The 17,357-nt window shown below is 41.9% G+C and overlaps 1 protein-coding gene across 1 annotated transcript; it reads right to left on the bottom strand.

The window, feature by feature from the left end:
* Window positions 1-2,780: 2,780 nt before the first annotated feature.
* Window positions 2,781-6,806, bottom strand: LOC311136272 (uncharacterized protein; the record flags this gene model as incomplete). Its single annotated transcript, XM_084170402.1, has 7 exons — window positions 6,739-6,806; window positions 6,485-6,568; window positions 6,325-6,417; window positions 5,510-5,615; window positions 3,539-3,596; window positions 2,925-3,051; window positions 2,781-2,789 (listed from the first exon to the last, which is right to left on the bottom strand). Exons 1-7 carry the CDS (start codon window positions 6,790-6,792, stop codon window positions 2,781-2,783), a joined length of 531 nt encoding a protein of 176 aa, XP_084026528.1. The 5' UTR covers window positions 6,793-6,806.
* Between the last annotated feature and the right edge of the window lie 10,551 nt (window positions 6,807-17,357).

Raw genomic sequence — 17,357 nt, forward strand, 5'->3', positions numbered from 1 at the left:
ACGAATAAACAGTTTCCCGTGTATCAAGAATGGTCCACCACCCAAAGGACATCCAGACAACTTGACAACTGTGGGAAGCATTGGAGTCAACATGGGCCAGCATCCCTGTGGAATGCTTTCGACACCTTGTAGAGTCCATGCCCCGACGAAATGAGGCTGTTCTGAAGGCAAAAGGGGGCGGGTGGAACTCAATATTAGGAAGGTGTTCCTAATGTTTTGTACACTCAGTGTATACTGTACACATCCCAGAATTAGTGATTATCAGAACACACATAAATGACAGTTAATAGACGTATTCATGTTGTACTGCAAGTGCACATACAACCAACACATATTGCATTGCCTAAATGCCGTGCAATACACCACCTCAGGCTAGGGAATGAATAAAGCGAACAATAATAAAAAATTCCAAACCCCTTATTACAGTGAGAGGCACATCTAATCTATTAACAATAATACAACTATACACATAAAAAAAGAAAACCGAAATAGATTTCACTCTGACTTAACCTTACGCTCAGTGACATGCGTTGAGGTCGGTGGCTATTATCAAAGCCAGATTTACTCACAAATAAACCTTGATGAAGCCCAAGTTCACCGTAGAATAGGTTACAGTAGCTCCAACAACCAGAGTGACATAGGCTATTAACTGAAATTGACAAACAATTTTAACCAAATGTAAATAACAATGTAGCCAAGCTACACAAGCGATAGCCTCTGATGGCGGCATATTTCATATCATCCGACAAAATGACACACTGTTAAGCTCAGCCATAAATCGATGTAGCATCCACAGTTATAACTGATAGGTGGCACTAAAAGACCAATATATGGACACATAGACTTTATTGCACATTTATTAAAAATAAAAAAAATTGAAATACCTTATTTACATTAGTATTTAGACCCTTTGCTATGAGACTCGAAATTGAGCTCAGGTGCATCCTGTTTCCATTGATCATCCTGAAGATTTTTCTACAACTTGATTGGAGTCCACCTGTGGTAAATTCAATTGATTGGACATGATTTGGAAAGGCACACACCTGTCTATATAAGGTCCCACAGTTGACTGTGCATGTCTGAAAAAAAGCCATGAGGATGAAGGAATTGTCCGTAGAGCTCCGAGACAGGATTGTTTCGAGGCACAGATCTGGGGAAGGGTACCAAAAAATGTCTGCAGCATTGAAGGTCCCCAAGGAGACAGTGGCCTCCATCATTCTTAAATGGAAGAAGTTTGAAACCACCAAGAATCGTCCTAGAGCTGGCCGCCCGGCCAAACTGAGCAATCGGGGGAGAAGGGTCAAAGAGGTGACCAAGAACCCGATGGTCACTCTGACAGAGCTCCAGATTTTCTCTGTGGAGATGGGAGAACCTACCAGAAGGACAACCATCTCTGCAGCACTCCACCAATCAGGCCTTTATGGTAGAGTGGCCCGACAGAAGCCACTCCTCAGTAAAAGGCACATGACAGCCCGCTTGGAGTTTGCCAAAAGGCAGCTAAAAGACTCTCAGACCATGAGAGTCTTTGGCCTGAATGCCAAGCGTCAAGTCTGGAGGAAACCTGGCACCATCCCTACGGTGAAGCATGGTGGTGGCAGCATCATGCTGTGGGGATGTTTCTCAGTGGCAAGGACTGGGAAACTAATCAGGATCGAGGGACAGATGAATGGCGCGAAGTATAGAGAGATCCTTGATGAAAACATCTCCAGAGCACTCAGGACCTCAGACTTCGGCGAAGGTTCACCTTCCAACAGGTCAACGACACAAAGCACACAGCCAGGACAATGCAGGAGTGGCTTCGGGACAAGCCTCTGAATGTCCTTGAGTGGCCCAGCCAGAGCCCAGACTTGAACCCGATCGAACATCTCTGAAAAGACCTGATAACAGCTGTGCAGCAACGCTCCCCATCCCCATCCAACCTTACAGAACTTGAGAGGATCTTCAGAGAAAAATGGGAGAAACTCCCCAAATACAGGTGTGCCAGACTTGTAGCATCATACCCAAGAAGACTCGAGGCTGTAATCGCTGCCAAAGATGCTTGAACAAAGTACTGAGGAAAGGGTCTGAATAATATGTACGTGTGATATTTTCAGTTTTGGGGGGGCTTTTCATACTTTTTATTTTTATCGATTACCACAGGGTAAGCATTGCCTACCCTGACTGCATGTCACTGCCTGCATTAAATTACTAGCAAGTATCCATCAGGACAACCAACTATAGATGTTTGTAATGTATAAAGTTTAATTAGGAGAGGGAGACAGACCGTGTTCACCATGGCCAGCGCCAGGCCACTCTGTGGCGGTGCCAGCAGGGCTGGTTACTGAGGCAGGTGCAGCAGACTCCCAGACGGGCAGAGGGGAGCGCAAGCACTGACAGTTTCCTGGCAACCTCACTCCTCTCGGACACTTTACTATACATGCGATTGAGACGCGCTCAGCAGTGAGTGAGCTGCACACACCTTAGGGGGAAAAGAGGAGAGATTAGAGGAAAAGAGTGAGGAGTCTCATCTTACCCAAGAACAGGCTTGATACAACCTGGACTTTACTAGGTAGACCTGTGCTCATCTCATTTCTCCCAAAGGTAAAAATGTAATAGACCAAATGATAGCAGAGTAATGTTTCATACAAAACATGGGAAATGAAGGTATACAAAGCCTCACAAACACTTTTCCAATTAGAGAACAAATCCATTGTTTACCAGACTACTGTAATATGTTTTTCGCTCAGCATATTGTGTACGAGCATCTTGACATTTTGTAATTCTTTCTCAATTATTCTTTCTCAAATACCCTGCACACAAGACAAGCACGGTGACGTCAAACAAACAACAGAGAAAATATGGCCCAAATGGAAAGAATCCAGATCTCTAAAAGTCAGAACCTTTTTCATTCTGCTGCTTCACCCCATACTAAAAGAACATAATACCGTGGACCCCCCTGGGACTCTGATGTAAATGTAGTCCTCAAGCTCAGGGGATCCACCAATGAAGAAGCGTCTCAGTTCTGACACTGTTCCTGTGGTCTCCACGTATGACACATTATTGTATGCTTCCCTATGGGATACAGACACACACAGTCAGAGTAGATCATCATTTACGCTACTTTCAGAAAACAATTCTGACTGTCATTATACACATATACACACCTTACCAGGGGTGGAAGGAATGACCAGGTAGCCATAGCCTTCATTTCTGTAGTGCTGCCAGAAGTACAGAACTGGCCATTGGGGGAGGGATTCTATTATAAAATAATTAATAATAATGCATGTTACAAATTCCATTTTATGATAACTGTTATCAGGAATACAATATAAACTAAATATTTATATTGAAATAAATATTAATACAATATACACTCACCCTCTATCTCATCCTGTCTGACGATGTTCTGGCCCATATCTAGCCACTTCGAAAATAACATCTACTCAACTAAGATGCATCTAACTTCATCTTGCTGTTTCAAAACAGTGTTAATACCTGATTGAGCCGGTGAGTTGAGGGTGTCCAGCTCAATGCCTTCCCTCTCCGGTTGAGCCAAAACCTTTTGCTGAAGGTGTTGGGAGAGGGCTGCTGTAGAGGTGACTCTCTGAATACGGATCCTGTAAACACCATTGTAAATATAAACAAAGTAAACAACATTCTAGCTAACTATTTGCCATGTTTCCCTGGCAAACTCAGTCAGGGTTCAGGTCAAACAATATAATGGGTGTTCATCGTCATCTGCTTTTAGAGCTAACTTTATGGCAATACAAGGAATAAAAGCCACACAAAGGCCAACTGCAACTTACTTAATTGTAAGGTATTTCACAGTATCCCGGGTGTCAGTGCTCCAGCCGTCTGCCATGTTGTAACGTTAGGAACCTTTTTGATGGCTAGCTAGGTTAGTAGCAACGGACACACACGCGCGCTCTGTATAAAGCAGCAAGATGGTTACCAGCAGGATATTTAGCCAATTCGCTAGCTAGCCAATTTTGCAGCTAGCTAGTACTTTTCACAAGCGTCTGCTCTTTGCATAGGAACAACAGTCTTTTTTTTGTGTGTGTATTTCTAAAAATATATATATTTTAAATGTATTTTTCATTAAATTGTTTATATTGATTAATTTTGTTTTTGTTGTTATTATTATTTTATTTTATTTTTATTAACAACAAATCAATACAAAAAGTACATGGGGAACACAAATGTATATAAAGAAAATACAAAGGACATTTGCGCTAGGTGGTACAATATCACATTACACAAGGACATTAATGGACAACTATTTATTGGTGCACTACTGCCACCTATCGTTGGATCCAGTCCAGGACAGCAGAATAAAAAACACCCACTGATAATATGTAACGTTTACATTTTACATTTACATTTAAGTCATTTAGCAGACGCTCTTATCCAGAGCGACTTACAAATTGGTGCATTCAACTTAGCCAGTGTAATGTCAGAACAATAATTGTTCCCGTGCTGTAAAAGGTTTAAGAACCATTGATGTAATTAAGAAAAATATCTGTCTGACACAAATAATTGCAATTTCTAAAGTTTTATTGGAAATACATGTTTCAAACAGCACAAGTCAAGTACAGATGGGTGTAGCTACATCAGATCAATTCTAATTTAGTTTAAATCTGATGCAGTCCTCCAGTCCCAGTTCATATGCACACTTTTGACATGCTTCAGACCAGATGCATGCTCCACTTCTGTGCACAATGTTCATGAACTTGCATACATCACAGTGTTTCAAGCTTATGCATTCTGCATCTCTCAGCTGTCTTTCATCTGAAGCCATATCCTCCAGGGTCTAAACAGGTGTAGGTTTCCGTCTCTGTGTGGGAGACCAGATATTGCAAGGAGTTCAGTAAGGGGCCCTCTTCTCTTCCCTTTGGCCAAAGGAGACATAAGACCCCAATACCAGTGACACTGCCCTGCGGCCGGTGCTGTCCTTTGGATGAGACCGCGTAGACAGAGGTCTTATCTCTCTGTTGTTACTAAACATCTCATGGCACTTATGGCATGAGTAGGGGTGTTGACCCTGCTTCTCCTGGCTATATTTCCAAGCCTAAGCATGGGAAAGCGCTTCTACGCACTATGTAAATCCAACTCATTATCATACGCCACCTGGGTAGGATGTATGGGGACCAATATCGTATTTGTTTTGTAAGAATGGTGCATGTCGCAAAATATAAGAATGAGACCAATATATGTATTTTGCACATTTTTTATTAATTTTTTATTTAACCTTTATTTAACCAGGTAAGCCAGTTGAGAACAAGTTCTCATTTACAACTGCGACCTGGCCAAGATAAAGCAAAGCAGTGCGATAAAAACAACAACACAGAGTTACATATGGGGTAAACAAAACATAAAGTCAAAAATACAACAGAAAATATATATACAGTGTGTGCGAATGTAGTAAATTATGGAGCTAAGGCAATAAATAGGCCATAGTGCAAAATAGTTACAATTTCGTATTAACACTGGAATGATAGATGTGCAAAAGATGATGTGCAAATAGAGATACTGGGGTGAAAATTAGCAAAATAATGTGTGTGTGTGTGGTAGTAGGAGTAATAGTTGGCCATTATTTCTTTGAACATCTCAGTTTGGGCAGCAGCCACTGAAGAAACCTGTCAATCAAAAACAACAGGAGAATAAATAGTATTATAAACTGGTTGATTCCAGCCCTGAATGCTGATTGGCTGACAGCCGTGGTATGTCAGACCGTATACCACAGGTATGACAAAACATTTATTTTTACTGCTCTAATTACATTGGTAACCAGTTTATCATAGCAATAAGGGAACTCGGGGGTATGTGGAATATGGCCAATTTACCACGGCTAAGGGCTGTATCCAGGCACGACGCTCTGCGTCGTGCTTAAGAACAGCCCTTAGACGTGGTAGGTTGGCCATATACAACACCCCCTCGTGCCTTATTGCTTAAGTTTGCATTAACACATCAGACAGCTGCTCTTTCTCTGCTACCTCATTCTATTTCTCTAATTCTCTAGTCTAGTATTCCCTGTTTATATTCCACTTCTCCCTCATTTATTTCCTCACCTCTTCCTCAGACTCTTCTTTTCCTCTTTCTTGTCCTCCTCCTTACTTTCTCCAACATTTTCTATCTGTTGCATCTTATTGGCCTTCTCTTGCTTCACTCGTTTTTTGGCCTTGCCCTTCTTTTTCTTATTGATCTTCCCTTCCTGAATATTTTGGACAAGGAGAAAAAGTAATGTAAGCTTATGGGTTTTCTCTTCTCTTGAGCTACTATATCTAGAGATATGCTATACTGTAGAAGGACATACGGACAAGATTCCCTTCTTGTATTTCCTCTCACCTGTGGGGCCACTCCTGCCATTTCCTGCGCCATTTCTTGGAGCAGCTTCCTGCCAGTCTCACTCAGGTTGGTGATGGGGGCCAGGCGAATAATCTGTACAGACAAAGGGTCAAACCATTGAGATGTGACACACACACAAACAAATGTAAGAGACGCCTACCAGTTGATGGTCCTTCAGTGGAACTTGTGGTTCCTTTGGAGGCTCTGGAAAGTCGTCAGTAGAGGCATCATTGCCATCATCACGCTGTGTGTCAGAGAGCTAGCTGGTCATAGTCCATTCTCCACATTCAGTGAAAGAGTTACTCAAATACATGGTGCAGAACTTATGGGCTCTATCAATGTAATTGTCTGCATAATTTCCAATCCGCCATATATATATATATTATTATATATTTTTTTGTATGCAGAACTTACCAGGAAGTCTGACTCATCGAAGGAGTGGAGAGACAGATCGTCGTCCTCTACCATATCCCTCACTTCAAGCTTTGTCACCTTTCCATACTCCTCATCCTTAACTTTCAGCAGTGGTGTCCTCCTTCCATGATCCTCATCATCACACTGTGTATCAGAGTCAGCTAGTCAGAGACCATCCTCCTCACAGTGATGTCACTCAACAAAGACATGGACGGTACGGTGCAACTCTCTTACCTCAGATTCACAGTCAGTAAAGGAGTCGATGGAAAAGTCATCGGAGTTGGAGGACGAGATCACCTCATCATAATTTTTCTCTATCAGCCGAGTCACCCTTCCAGACTGAGGAGACAGCGAAAGGCATGTACTCATGGAAGCCATAGAATACACTGGCACCAACATGGTTTACAAGTAGTGAGTAATACATGGGTAACTGAAAATGCAAGTGTATTGAAATGCAATAAATGCAACTCCAATAACATTAGGGATGGAGATAAAGACCTTCCATAGTATAGGAATCTTTAAAATGTCGAATGGATGATTATCAATTCAACTAAGCCAACCAAAATGGCCATATGAATCAAAAGATTGATCTATCTGTTGTCTCTGTGGGAACAGCATAGATGTGTGACCTGGCTGAGAGGCTCTGGATTGATATTCCATCCATCCCCAGATGTCTGGTCCTGCCCACAGCTCACAATGATTGGCTGTTAACAGTAAAAAATGAATTAAACACTGCTTTGCTCATTTTGGCCATGGAAATAACTTGAATTATGTATCAATAAATATCAAAAGTACTGTTATGTGGTTGAATTTGAATGTGACTTACAGGCCTTTTGTGGATCTTAGTGGTCTGCACTGAAGTAGACTGTCAAGACAGCATTCAATGTGGTTAGATAGGGAGGGATATCTGCATTTGCTTTTATTGTGATAACTGCAGTTTGTACATGCAGCATGTATAACTAATGCGTATGTGTTATTGTTTTCAGGTCAGATATTACTTACAGGCTTTGGCCTTCTGCGCACCTTGCCGGTTGGCCACAACACAGAATCAGGGGTGTTCACCCTCACTGGATTCAACTGTCAACACAACACTCACTTTAAAATGTGATAATATAACAAAAACAGAACAAATAAATAAATATGTTATATTTACCACATAAGGGCGGCGCCTTAAAGCTCTTTTGATTCTCTCATCATTACGATCCATCTTGCTTTCTGAGGGAAACATTTCCATCAATTGATTGACACAAAACATAAAGCATATCCTGACACACACACACACACACACACACACACAAAGATGGCATCCACAATGGCACCCTATTCCCTATCTATCTATCTATCTATCTATCTATCTATCTATCTATCTATCTATCTATCTATCTATCTATCTATCTATCTATCTATCTATCTATATATATATATATATATATATATATAAGGCACCCTGTATATATTATACAGGTTGGGAAGGCTGTGCATCAAAAGGCCAAAGGTTACCTGCAGCAACCTGAGTGAAGAAAGCGATTGTACAGATGAAATCACATCTGAACACAGTTTATGTAGTGAATTAATGCTTGGCACGTCATAAAATGTAACCAAGCATAAACGTCACAAGCAAAAGGCTTGTTTGGATACGGTCTGTTTGTATTTTTTTGGTCATTTAGCAGACGCTCTTATCCAGAGCGACTTACAGGAGCAATTAGGGTTAAGTGCCTTGCTCAAGGGTACATCGACAGATTTTTCACCTAGTCGGCTCGGGGATTGGAACCAGCGACCTTTCGGATACTGGCACAACGCTCTTACCCACTAAGCTACCTTCCCACTGGTTGTAGCTAACTGAATAACGAAAGTGATGTGCATATATCCTACTGACTGAGAAATGGTTGTGTGGATGGTTGGTTCGACGTTTTACATAGGCCAACAGGAAATCATTAGGAATTAACCATTCCTTGCCAATATATATATATATTTTTTTATTTTTTTTGCACTTGGAGAAACAATCATTAAGGGACCACAATGGAAGTATTTGGTTTTATTGTGTTGTCCCTGACACGTTTTATTTTATTAAACGGTTTTAATTATTTTATTTAAGTGTCAAATCAAATATATCTATCTGGCTTTCTATCTAACTCAAATGGGCTGCTGAGGACACTTTGATCATCACATTTCAGGCACAAGTCAGCAGGTGGCAGTGTCTTTAAATGCAGCACTGCCTTAGTGCACTTCATGATCTGCAGATCAGTAATTTTGTGGTTGTGAATGTGATTTATCCAAATGCGGTAGTCCAGTACATTTGTTTTGGCTTAGCAAGCTAGCTACCCCCAGTTTTAGCTAAAATGTCCCCTGTAGCTCAGTTGGTAGAGCATGGCGCTTCCAACGCCAGGGTTGAGGGTTCGTTTACCACGGGGGGCCAGTATGAAAATGTATGTACTAACTGTAAGTCGCTCTGGATAAGAGCGTCTGCTAAATGACTAAATTGTAAGAAGTGTTGTGCAATATTGGAGGACAGGTGTCGTAACTGACATTTTTGTATTGTGCTTGATTATCCACTAGTAGTTTGACAAATATGCACTGAGCATCAAAATTATCTCCCGAATAGTTTTGAAAGAATTTAGGGTGAGCTGTTGTAACTTCTCAAGGGATATGTTCTGTGTTGGATTGTGATGTTATGCCTTTCATTGACGCCTGGTATGTCTGCACCCTAACACAAGGCAATGGTGTTCCGGAACTGTTGATGTATTGAAAGTACTGTTGTGTAAACAAATTGGTTGTATTATCACCTCCCGCAATATAAGGGACATGTAAGCATTTCTTCCTTGAGTTCTTCCCTATGAAATCAGAGGTGGATCTCCCCTGCAGCTGCTCGTATTAAATATGTTTCTATTATATCGTCAAATAGCCTCTGCCTTAATCTTGGATCGAATTTTCCACAACAATGTGGTTCAGAGGTTCAAGAGTTCACGAGTGGCATTGTTTCTGTCATTATAGTATCCTTTGTTTTGTTTACTGTAACTACATATTTCGGTTTATCAGAGGATGCCTTCAGTCTTGGAACTACAGTTTTTGGCAATGGGCATGGTAAATTAGCAAGGAGGGGCTAGGTGAATCAAGAGTCATATGCTCGGTAGCTAGCTACTTTGAATGGGAGTGTTGTAACGTTATCTAGCTTGCTACAATTTGTAGCTAACGTTAAAGACGTAAAAGATGGTGCCAGTAGGCTACAGCGGCAAGCAAGAGCACAACACATCAATGCCACTGATGTCTGTCAACCCTATAATTTCCGTTTTAATCCTGTCCTATTCCAGTACACAAACTCATCACATATTCCTTCCGCTACAAGACAGTGACCCAGCTACTCCTAAGCATTGGGGTTCTGGTGCCCCTCTGTGGTGGTATTGAGAAGAGTGTGGGCACTGTTCGTGTCCTCATGTTTCAGCTGCTCTCTATCAGCACAGGGGTGTTGTACACCATCCTGGGGCTGGTACTGTTTGGTGCATCTTCCCAGAATCAAGTGGAGGGGTTAGTTCCTGTATCCCTCTCCCTTATGGGTATGGCCACAGTGCACTCCCGTATGGTTAAGGGCTTTCTTTTTGGAGTCAGTGTATCCATGTTAGCCCTGCCCTGACTGTTTCTGCTCATCGTAACACTTTTGGTCCCACAAACTGTCTTCCTCTGCAACGTCATCATTGCAGGGCAGGATCTGTATCCTTACTCCAACCTCATTGTGGTTGAAAATAACTGTGATACACTCTGCAGTGTGTCACAGCTTTAAGTGTGCGTAGTAGTATAGTTAAGTTGTAATATTTGTGTGTGTTGTATATGCTTGAAATGTTTGTTGAGTCCTCATGCTGAACATTATGGGATGTTTGGTTAGGAAAATCTTGCATCACTGCGTCACACATTCTCTTTATCTTGCTCTGGTGAAACAGACGGAAAGGGCTGGCTCTCACTTCTAGACATGTCTGATGCTAGGGCATCAGTGCTGGACAAGAAGATGCCTTTCAGGCTGCTGAGGACCATTGGTGTCCTGTATGTCCCTGCATCAACAGAGGAGAGAAGGAAGACGGTCCACCCACCGTGAGTACTGAGAAAGCACTAAACGCATTATTTATCCTACAAGACAAGAGGTCATTAAATTAACATGATTTTTGGGTGCAAGCCAGAGAACATGATGTTCTACAGTATAATGAGGTGCAGTTTTAATAGAGGATCCTCAGCTGTAATTGAATACTGTACAATAGACACCTAGTGGTCCCCCATGATTCAATAGAGAATCACTGTTTAGTTAGATAAGCGCCCCTTAATCTCTCCACATTCTCATTGGTTGCAGAATCATTCCATCCCCAGGCTCCTACCCAGTCCACGCCCACGCTCCAGTTTCCTCCAATCTACAGGCTACCGAGACCACACCAAAGACATTTGAAGGCTGGGCCAACTCATACTATACACAGGGGAGCCCTGTTCAGCTCTCAGGTTATTATGGTCACAACCATGGATATGTCCTCAAGCATAGCTTTGGGCCAAGTCATGGACATAGTCACTAACACAGCTCCGGCCATGGACACAGTCATGGGCACACATATGCCTCTCAAACCACTAGTCACTGGGATCCAGTGGCTCAACATCTACATTCTCAACATTCCCACCTCAGTCCACTGTCTGTGTCTGTCAGTGCCCCCCAGAGTTTCACAGCAAACATGCCAGAGTCAACTGCCAGGATCTGTGATGGTTCACCCAAGGGCACCTGTGTCTTCACTGACAGATTGTTGACATAGAAAACGCATTGAATGACAGAGCTCTCATATGTTATACGTTGAGATGTAATATGCTTGGACATGGGGTTTGAGGCAGTACTTAAAGGTACACAGTTTCTTCACTGATGATTTTGGTTTGAAAACGCAAGCAGGCTCTGAATGTTCAAGGTCAAATCAATACAAGAAGGTTTTGATTGTCAGTTGATTGTAAGACCACTCGTTTTGCCTTGTACTTTGCGTTTTCTACACATACTGTAGACAAATCTCTTGGCACTCTTGATATATCAGGCATTTTATATTACACTTTCACTGATTTATTCAGTTTTCCTTTACTTAACTACTTACAGCAATTAAATAGCATCCCCTCACCAGTAAATTAGATCCATTACATGTAGTTTGTTTGGCAATCAACATTATTGTAAATTGAGGAGCAGGGAGCAGTGGGTGAGGTTATCAAGAGTGTGGGCTATAAGGGCAGATTATGATGTAATCTTTAGAAAATGAGGCAGTTGTGCACAGTAAAGAGAAGCCATAAATGACAACCAAGACTAAATATAGCAAATCAATGATTATTATTTCTTTACAAATGCATGCTTTCAAGTTATACTGTTTATATACAAATAGCTATTTTGCATATACAACTGGATCAAGTGGTAAGAGTCATGTAACAGGTCATGATGGAACACGTTATTCGATATCAGTAATGCAAGAGAAAAAGTTAAAAGGCACACAATTCTTCAATGAAAACATGAACCCTGCCATATCACTACAATAGTTTAGGGGTTTCTCTATTAAAAGAAACACCAAAAGGACAGCTGAACATCACCCTTATATCATCCACTTCATTTCATACAGTTAATGTTCAACAGAACCTCAGAAAATTGAAGTAAATATTCTGTATTAGACCTTCAACCATCAGCATAGAAAGATAAAACCTTCATAAAATGCTTACTGGGTGTACAAAACATTAGGAACGCCTTCTCTTTCCAGTACAACCCTCTAACCAATTGTACTATTATGTGTGTTTTTCCGCGTTATTTGTAATTTATTTTGTACATAATGTTTCTGCCATCGTCTCTTATAACCAAAAAGAGCTTCTGGATATCAGGACAGCGATTACTCACCTCGCATTGGACGAAGATTTTTTCTTCAACGAGGCGGCCGCGAATGATATCATACAGACACCCGACAAGGCCCAAATCCCCGTCATTCGCGTGAGGAAGAGACGGAGATATCGCGGACGCAGATCCGGGTGCCTTGTAAGGATCCGACGGCGAGCGAGTAAACTGCCTCTTCCATCAATCCTATTAGCCAATGTTCAAGCTTTTGAGAATAAAATGGACGATTTAAGATTACGGTTATCCTACCAACGGGACATTAAAAACTGTAATATCTTATGTTTCACGGAGTCGTGGCTGAACGACAACAATGATAACATTCAGCTAGCAGGCTATACGCTACATCGGCAGGACAGAACGGCTGACTCTGGTAAGACAAGGGGTGGCGGTCTGTGTATATTTGTAAACAACAGCTGGTGCACAAAATCAAATACTAAGGAAGTCTCGAGGTTTTGCTCGCCTGAGGTAGAGTATCTTATGATAAGCTGTAGACCACACTATTTACCAAGAGAGTTTTCATCTATATTTTTCATAGCTGTCTATTTACCACCACAAACCAATGCTGGCATTAAGATTGCACTGAATGAGTTGTACAAGGCCATTAATCAACAGGAAAACGCTCATCCAGATGCAGCACTCCTAGTGGCCGGGGACTTTAATGCAGGGAAACTTAAATCCGTTCTACCTAATTTCTACCAGCATGTTAAATGTGCAACCAGAGGGAAAAAAACTCTAGACCACCTTTACTCCACACACAGAGACGCATACAAAGCTCTCCCTCGCCCTCCATTTGGCAAATCTGACCATAACTCTATCCTCCTGATTCCTGCTTATAAGCAAAAACTGAAGCAGGAAGCACCAGTGATTCGGTTAATAAAAAAGTGGTCAGATGACGCAGATGCTAAGCTACAGGACTGTTTTGCTAGCACAGACTGGAACATGTTCCGGGATTCTTCAGACAGCATTGAGGAGTACACCACATCAGTCACTGGCTTCATCAATAAGTGCATCGATGATGTCGTCCCCACAGTGACAGTACGTACATACCCCAACCAGAAGCCATGGATTACAGGAAACATCCGCACTGAGCTAAAGGGTAGAGCTGCCGCTTTCAAGGAACGGGACTCTAACCCGGACGCTTATAAGAAATCCCGCTATGACCTCCGACGAACCATCAAACAGGCAAAGAGTCAATACAGGTCTAAGATTGAATCATACTACACTGGCTCTGACGCTCGTCGGATGTGGCAGGGCTTGAAAACTATTACAGACTACAAAGGGAAGCACAGCCGCGAGCTGCCCAGTGACACAAGCCTACCAGACGAGCTAAACCACTTCTATGCTCGCTTCGAGGCAAGCAACACTGAAGCATGCATGAGAGCACCAGCTGTTCCGGATGACTATGTGATCACGCTCTCCGTAGCCGATGTGAGTAAGACTTTTAAGCAGGTCAACATTCACAAGGCCGCAGGGCCAGACGGATTACCAGGACGTGTACTCCGAGCATGTGCTGACCAACTGGCAAGTGTCTTCACTGACATTTTCAACATGTCCCTGACTGAGTCTGTAATACCAACATGTTTCAAGCAGACCACCATAGTCCCCGTGCCCAAGAACTCTAAGATAACCTGCCTAAATGACTACCGACCCGTAGCACTGACGTCTGTAGCCATGAAGTGCTTTGAAAGACTGGTCATGGCTCACATCAACAGCATAATCCCAGAAACCCTAGACCCACTCCAATTTGCATACCGCCCCAACAGATCCACAGATGATGCAATCTCTATCGCACTCCACACTGCCCTTTCCCACCTGGACAAGAGGAACACCTACGTGAGAATGCTATTCATTGACTACAGCTCAGCATTCAACACCATAGTGCCCTCTAAGCTCATCACTAAGCTAAGGATCCTGGGACTAAACATCTCCCTCTGCAACTGGATCCTGGACTTCCTGACGGGCCGCCCCCAGGCGGTAAGGGTAGGTAACAACACATCTGCCACACTGATCCTCAACACGGGGGCCCCTCAGGGGTGCGTGCTCAGTCCCCTCCTGTACTCTCTGTTCACCCATGACTGCATGGCCAGGCACGACTCCAACACCATCATTAAGTTTGCCGACGACACAACAGTGGTAGGCCTGATCACCGACAACGATGAGACAGCCTATAGGGAGGAGGTCAGACATCTGGCCGTGTGGTGCCAGGACAACAACCTCTCCCTCAACGTGACCAAGACAAAGGAGATGATTGTGGACTACAGGAAAAAAAAGAGGACTGAGCACGCCCCCATTCTCATCGACGGGGCTGTAGTGGAACAGGTTGAGAGCTTCAAGTTCCTTGGTGTCCACATCACCAACGAACTATCATGGTCCAAACACACCAAGACAGTCGTGAAGAGGGCACGACAAAGCCTATTCCCCCTCAGGAGACTAAAAAGATTTGGCATGGGTCCTCAGATCCTCAAAAAATTCTACAGCTGCACCATCGAGAGCATCCTGACTGGTTGCATCACCGCCTGGTATGGCAACTGCTTGGCCTCTGACCGCAAGGCACTACAGAGGGTAGTGCGTACGGCCCAGTACATCACTGGGGCAAAGCTTCCTGCCATCCAGGACCTCTATACCAGGCGGTGTCAGAGGAAGGCCCTCAAAATTGTCAAAGACTCCAGCCACCCTAGTCATAGACTGTTCTCTCTGCTACCGCACGGCAAGCGGTACCGGAGTGCCAAGTCTAGGTCCAAAAGACTTCTCAACAGCTTCTACCCCCAAGCCATAAGACTCCTGAACAGCTAATCATGGCTACCCGGACTATTTGCACTGCCCCCCCACCCCATCCTTTTTATGCTGCTGCTACTCTGTTAAGTATTTATGCATAGTCACTTTAACTCTACCCACATGTACATATTACCTCAACTACCTCAACTAGCCGGTGCCCCCGCACATTGACTCTGCAACGGTACCCCCCTGTATATATAGCCTCCCTACTGTCACTTTATTTTACTTCTGCTCTTTTTTTCTCAACACTTTTTTTTTTTTTTTTTTTTTTTTTCTGGGGGGGATGGATCAGCTTAATATTGCAGATAGATTGTATCTTCTATCAATGTAATTGTCTGCATCACTTCCAATCCCCCATGTTTATTTTTATTTTTTATATATATATTCCCCTTTATTACTTTTCAACCCCACCATCCTTTCCCTACTTGGAGTAAATCAGTGAACAACAACGCCCAGGCCTCTACTTCCGGTCTATACTTACTATCTACACCTTATGGACAGAGTTAATTTTACAATAATTCTATATCTATATATATATAAAAATATATATATTTATTTATTTTTTTGCTCCTGAACTTCTTCTACTCTCAACCTCTCCGATCATTTTCATGATGTCCATCCGGTTTGCTTCTAAATGCCATATCCTTCTAACTGTGCTCTTTCCCAAAAGCTCCCAACATACAACCTATATACTTATTATGGACACAGTATGCTTACATTATTAGCTATCTTTGTTATTATTTGTTGTTATTTGTTATTAGTCCCATCCTTCAACTCTATTCAATACCTCCCATCTATCTCTTAACACCATCCATATAGGATTTCTATTTGCCATATATATTTCAACCGTACTGTGATGTTTTACAAAAGTTCTGAACCTTTCTATTCTCATTGCTTCTACAGATTGTGAATTAAAAATAAACATTTTTGCTAAAAGTATTATTATATTATTGATTGATTGACTATGACTTTTCAGATCACCCAGTAATGCTATCTGCAAGGTTAGTTCCAGGTAAATATTGCAATCCTTTAGCCATTCCTGGACCTGTGTCCAAAAACAAGCTACAAATGGACAGAACCAAAACAAATGATCTAATGATTCTATCTCTTCACAGCAAAATCTGCAGAGCTGGGAAGATTGTATCCCCCATATAAATAACATTCTATTGGTAGCAAGAATTTTATATAATAATTTAAATTTAAAGATTCTAATTTTTGAATCCGGTGTCGTTTTGCGTGTCAGTTCATAAACACTATGCCATGGGATCGGTACGTCAAAGATCTCTTCCCAACTATTTTGCAATCTATATGGGACTGCTGTCAATCCTTTGGTCCTTAAGTGAAACTGATATACTTTTTTATTTATCACAGTTTTCCTTAACCAATTATGTTCTTTAATGCAAGGCCGACAGACAAGTTCCTTACTTTCTCCCCCTTCAACTTTCCTCTTCCACTTTTGCGGTAAGGCTGCAATTATTTGGTTGTAATTTTGGGTAGAGCAGACATTTCCATATGTTTTTGTTAGCTGCATGTGCGACATAACTCCACCAGTCCTACCGATGATATCATTTACGAAGATTATACCTTTTTTAAACATTCTGTCAAAAAATAAAGGTTTTTTGTCAATTAGTATATTTGAATTTAACCACAATATTTGTTGCATTATTTGTTCTGTCGTTTCTGGAGGATTAAATTGAAATTGCAACCAACTTTCTATGGCTTGTTTTAGAAATAGTGACATTTGGGAGATTATTTCCTTTTCAAATAACTGAAAGTGAGAGGTTGTAATCTGAATAAAGGGTAAAAGGCCTTTCTTGAACAGTGGGTGAGACAATCTTACTAATTTGCTTGAGAACCAGTTCGGATTTAAGTATAACTTTTGGATGACTGAAGATTTTAGTGATAGGTCTAATGCTTTAATATTTAATAATTTCTGTCCTCCGAATTCATATTCATTATATAAATATGC

The sequence above is a fragment of the Coregonus lavaretus genome (assembly GCF_964263955.1).
Source record: "Coregonus lavaretus genome assembly, chromosome: 10".
NCBI lineage: Eukaryota > Metazoa > Chordata > Actinopteri > Salmoniformes > Salmonidae > Coregonus > Coregonus lavaretus.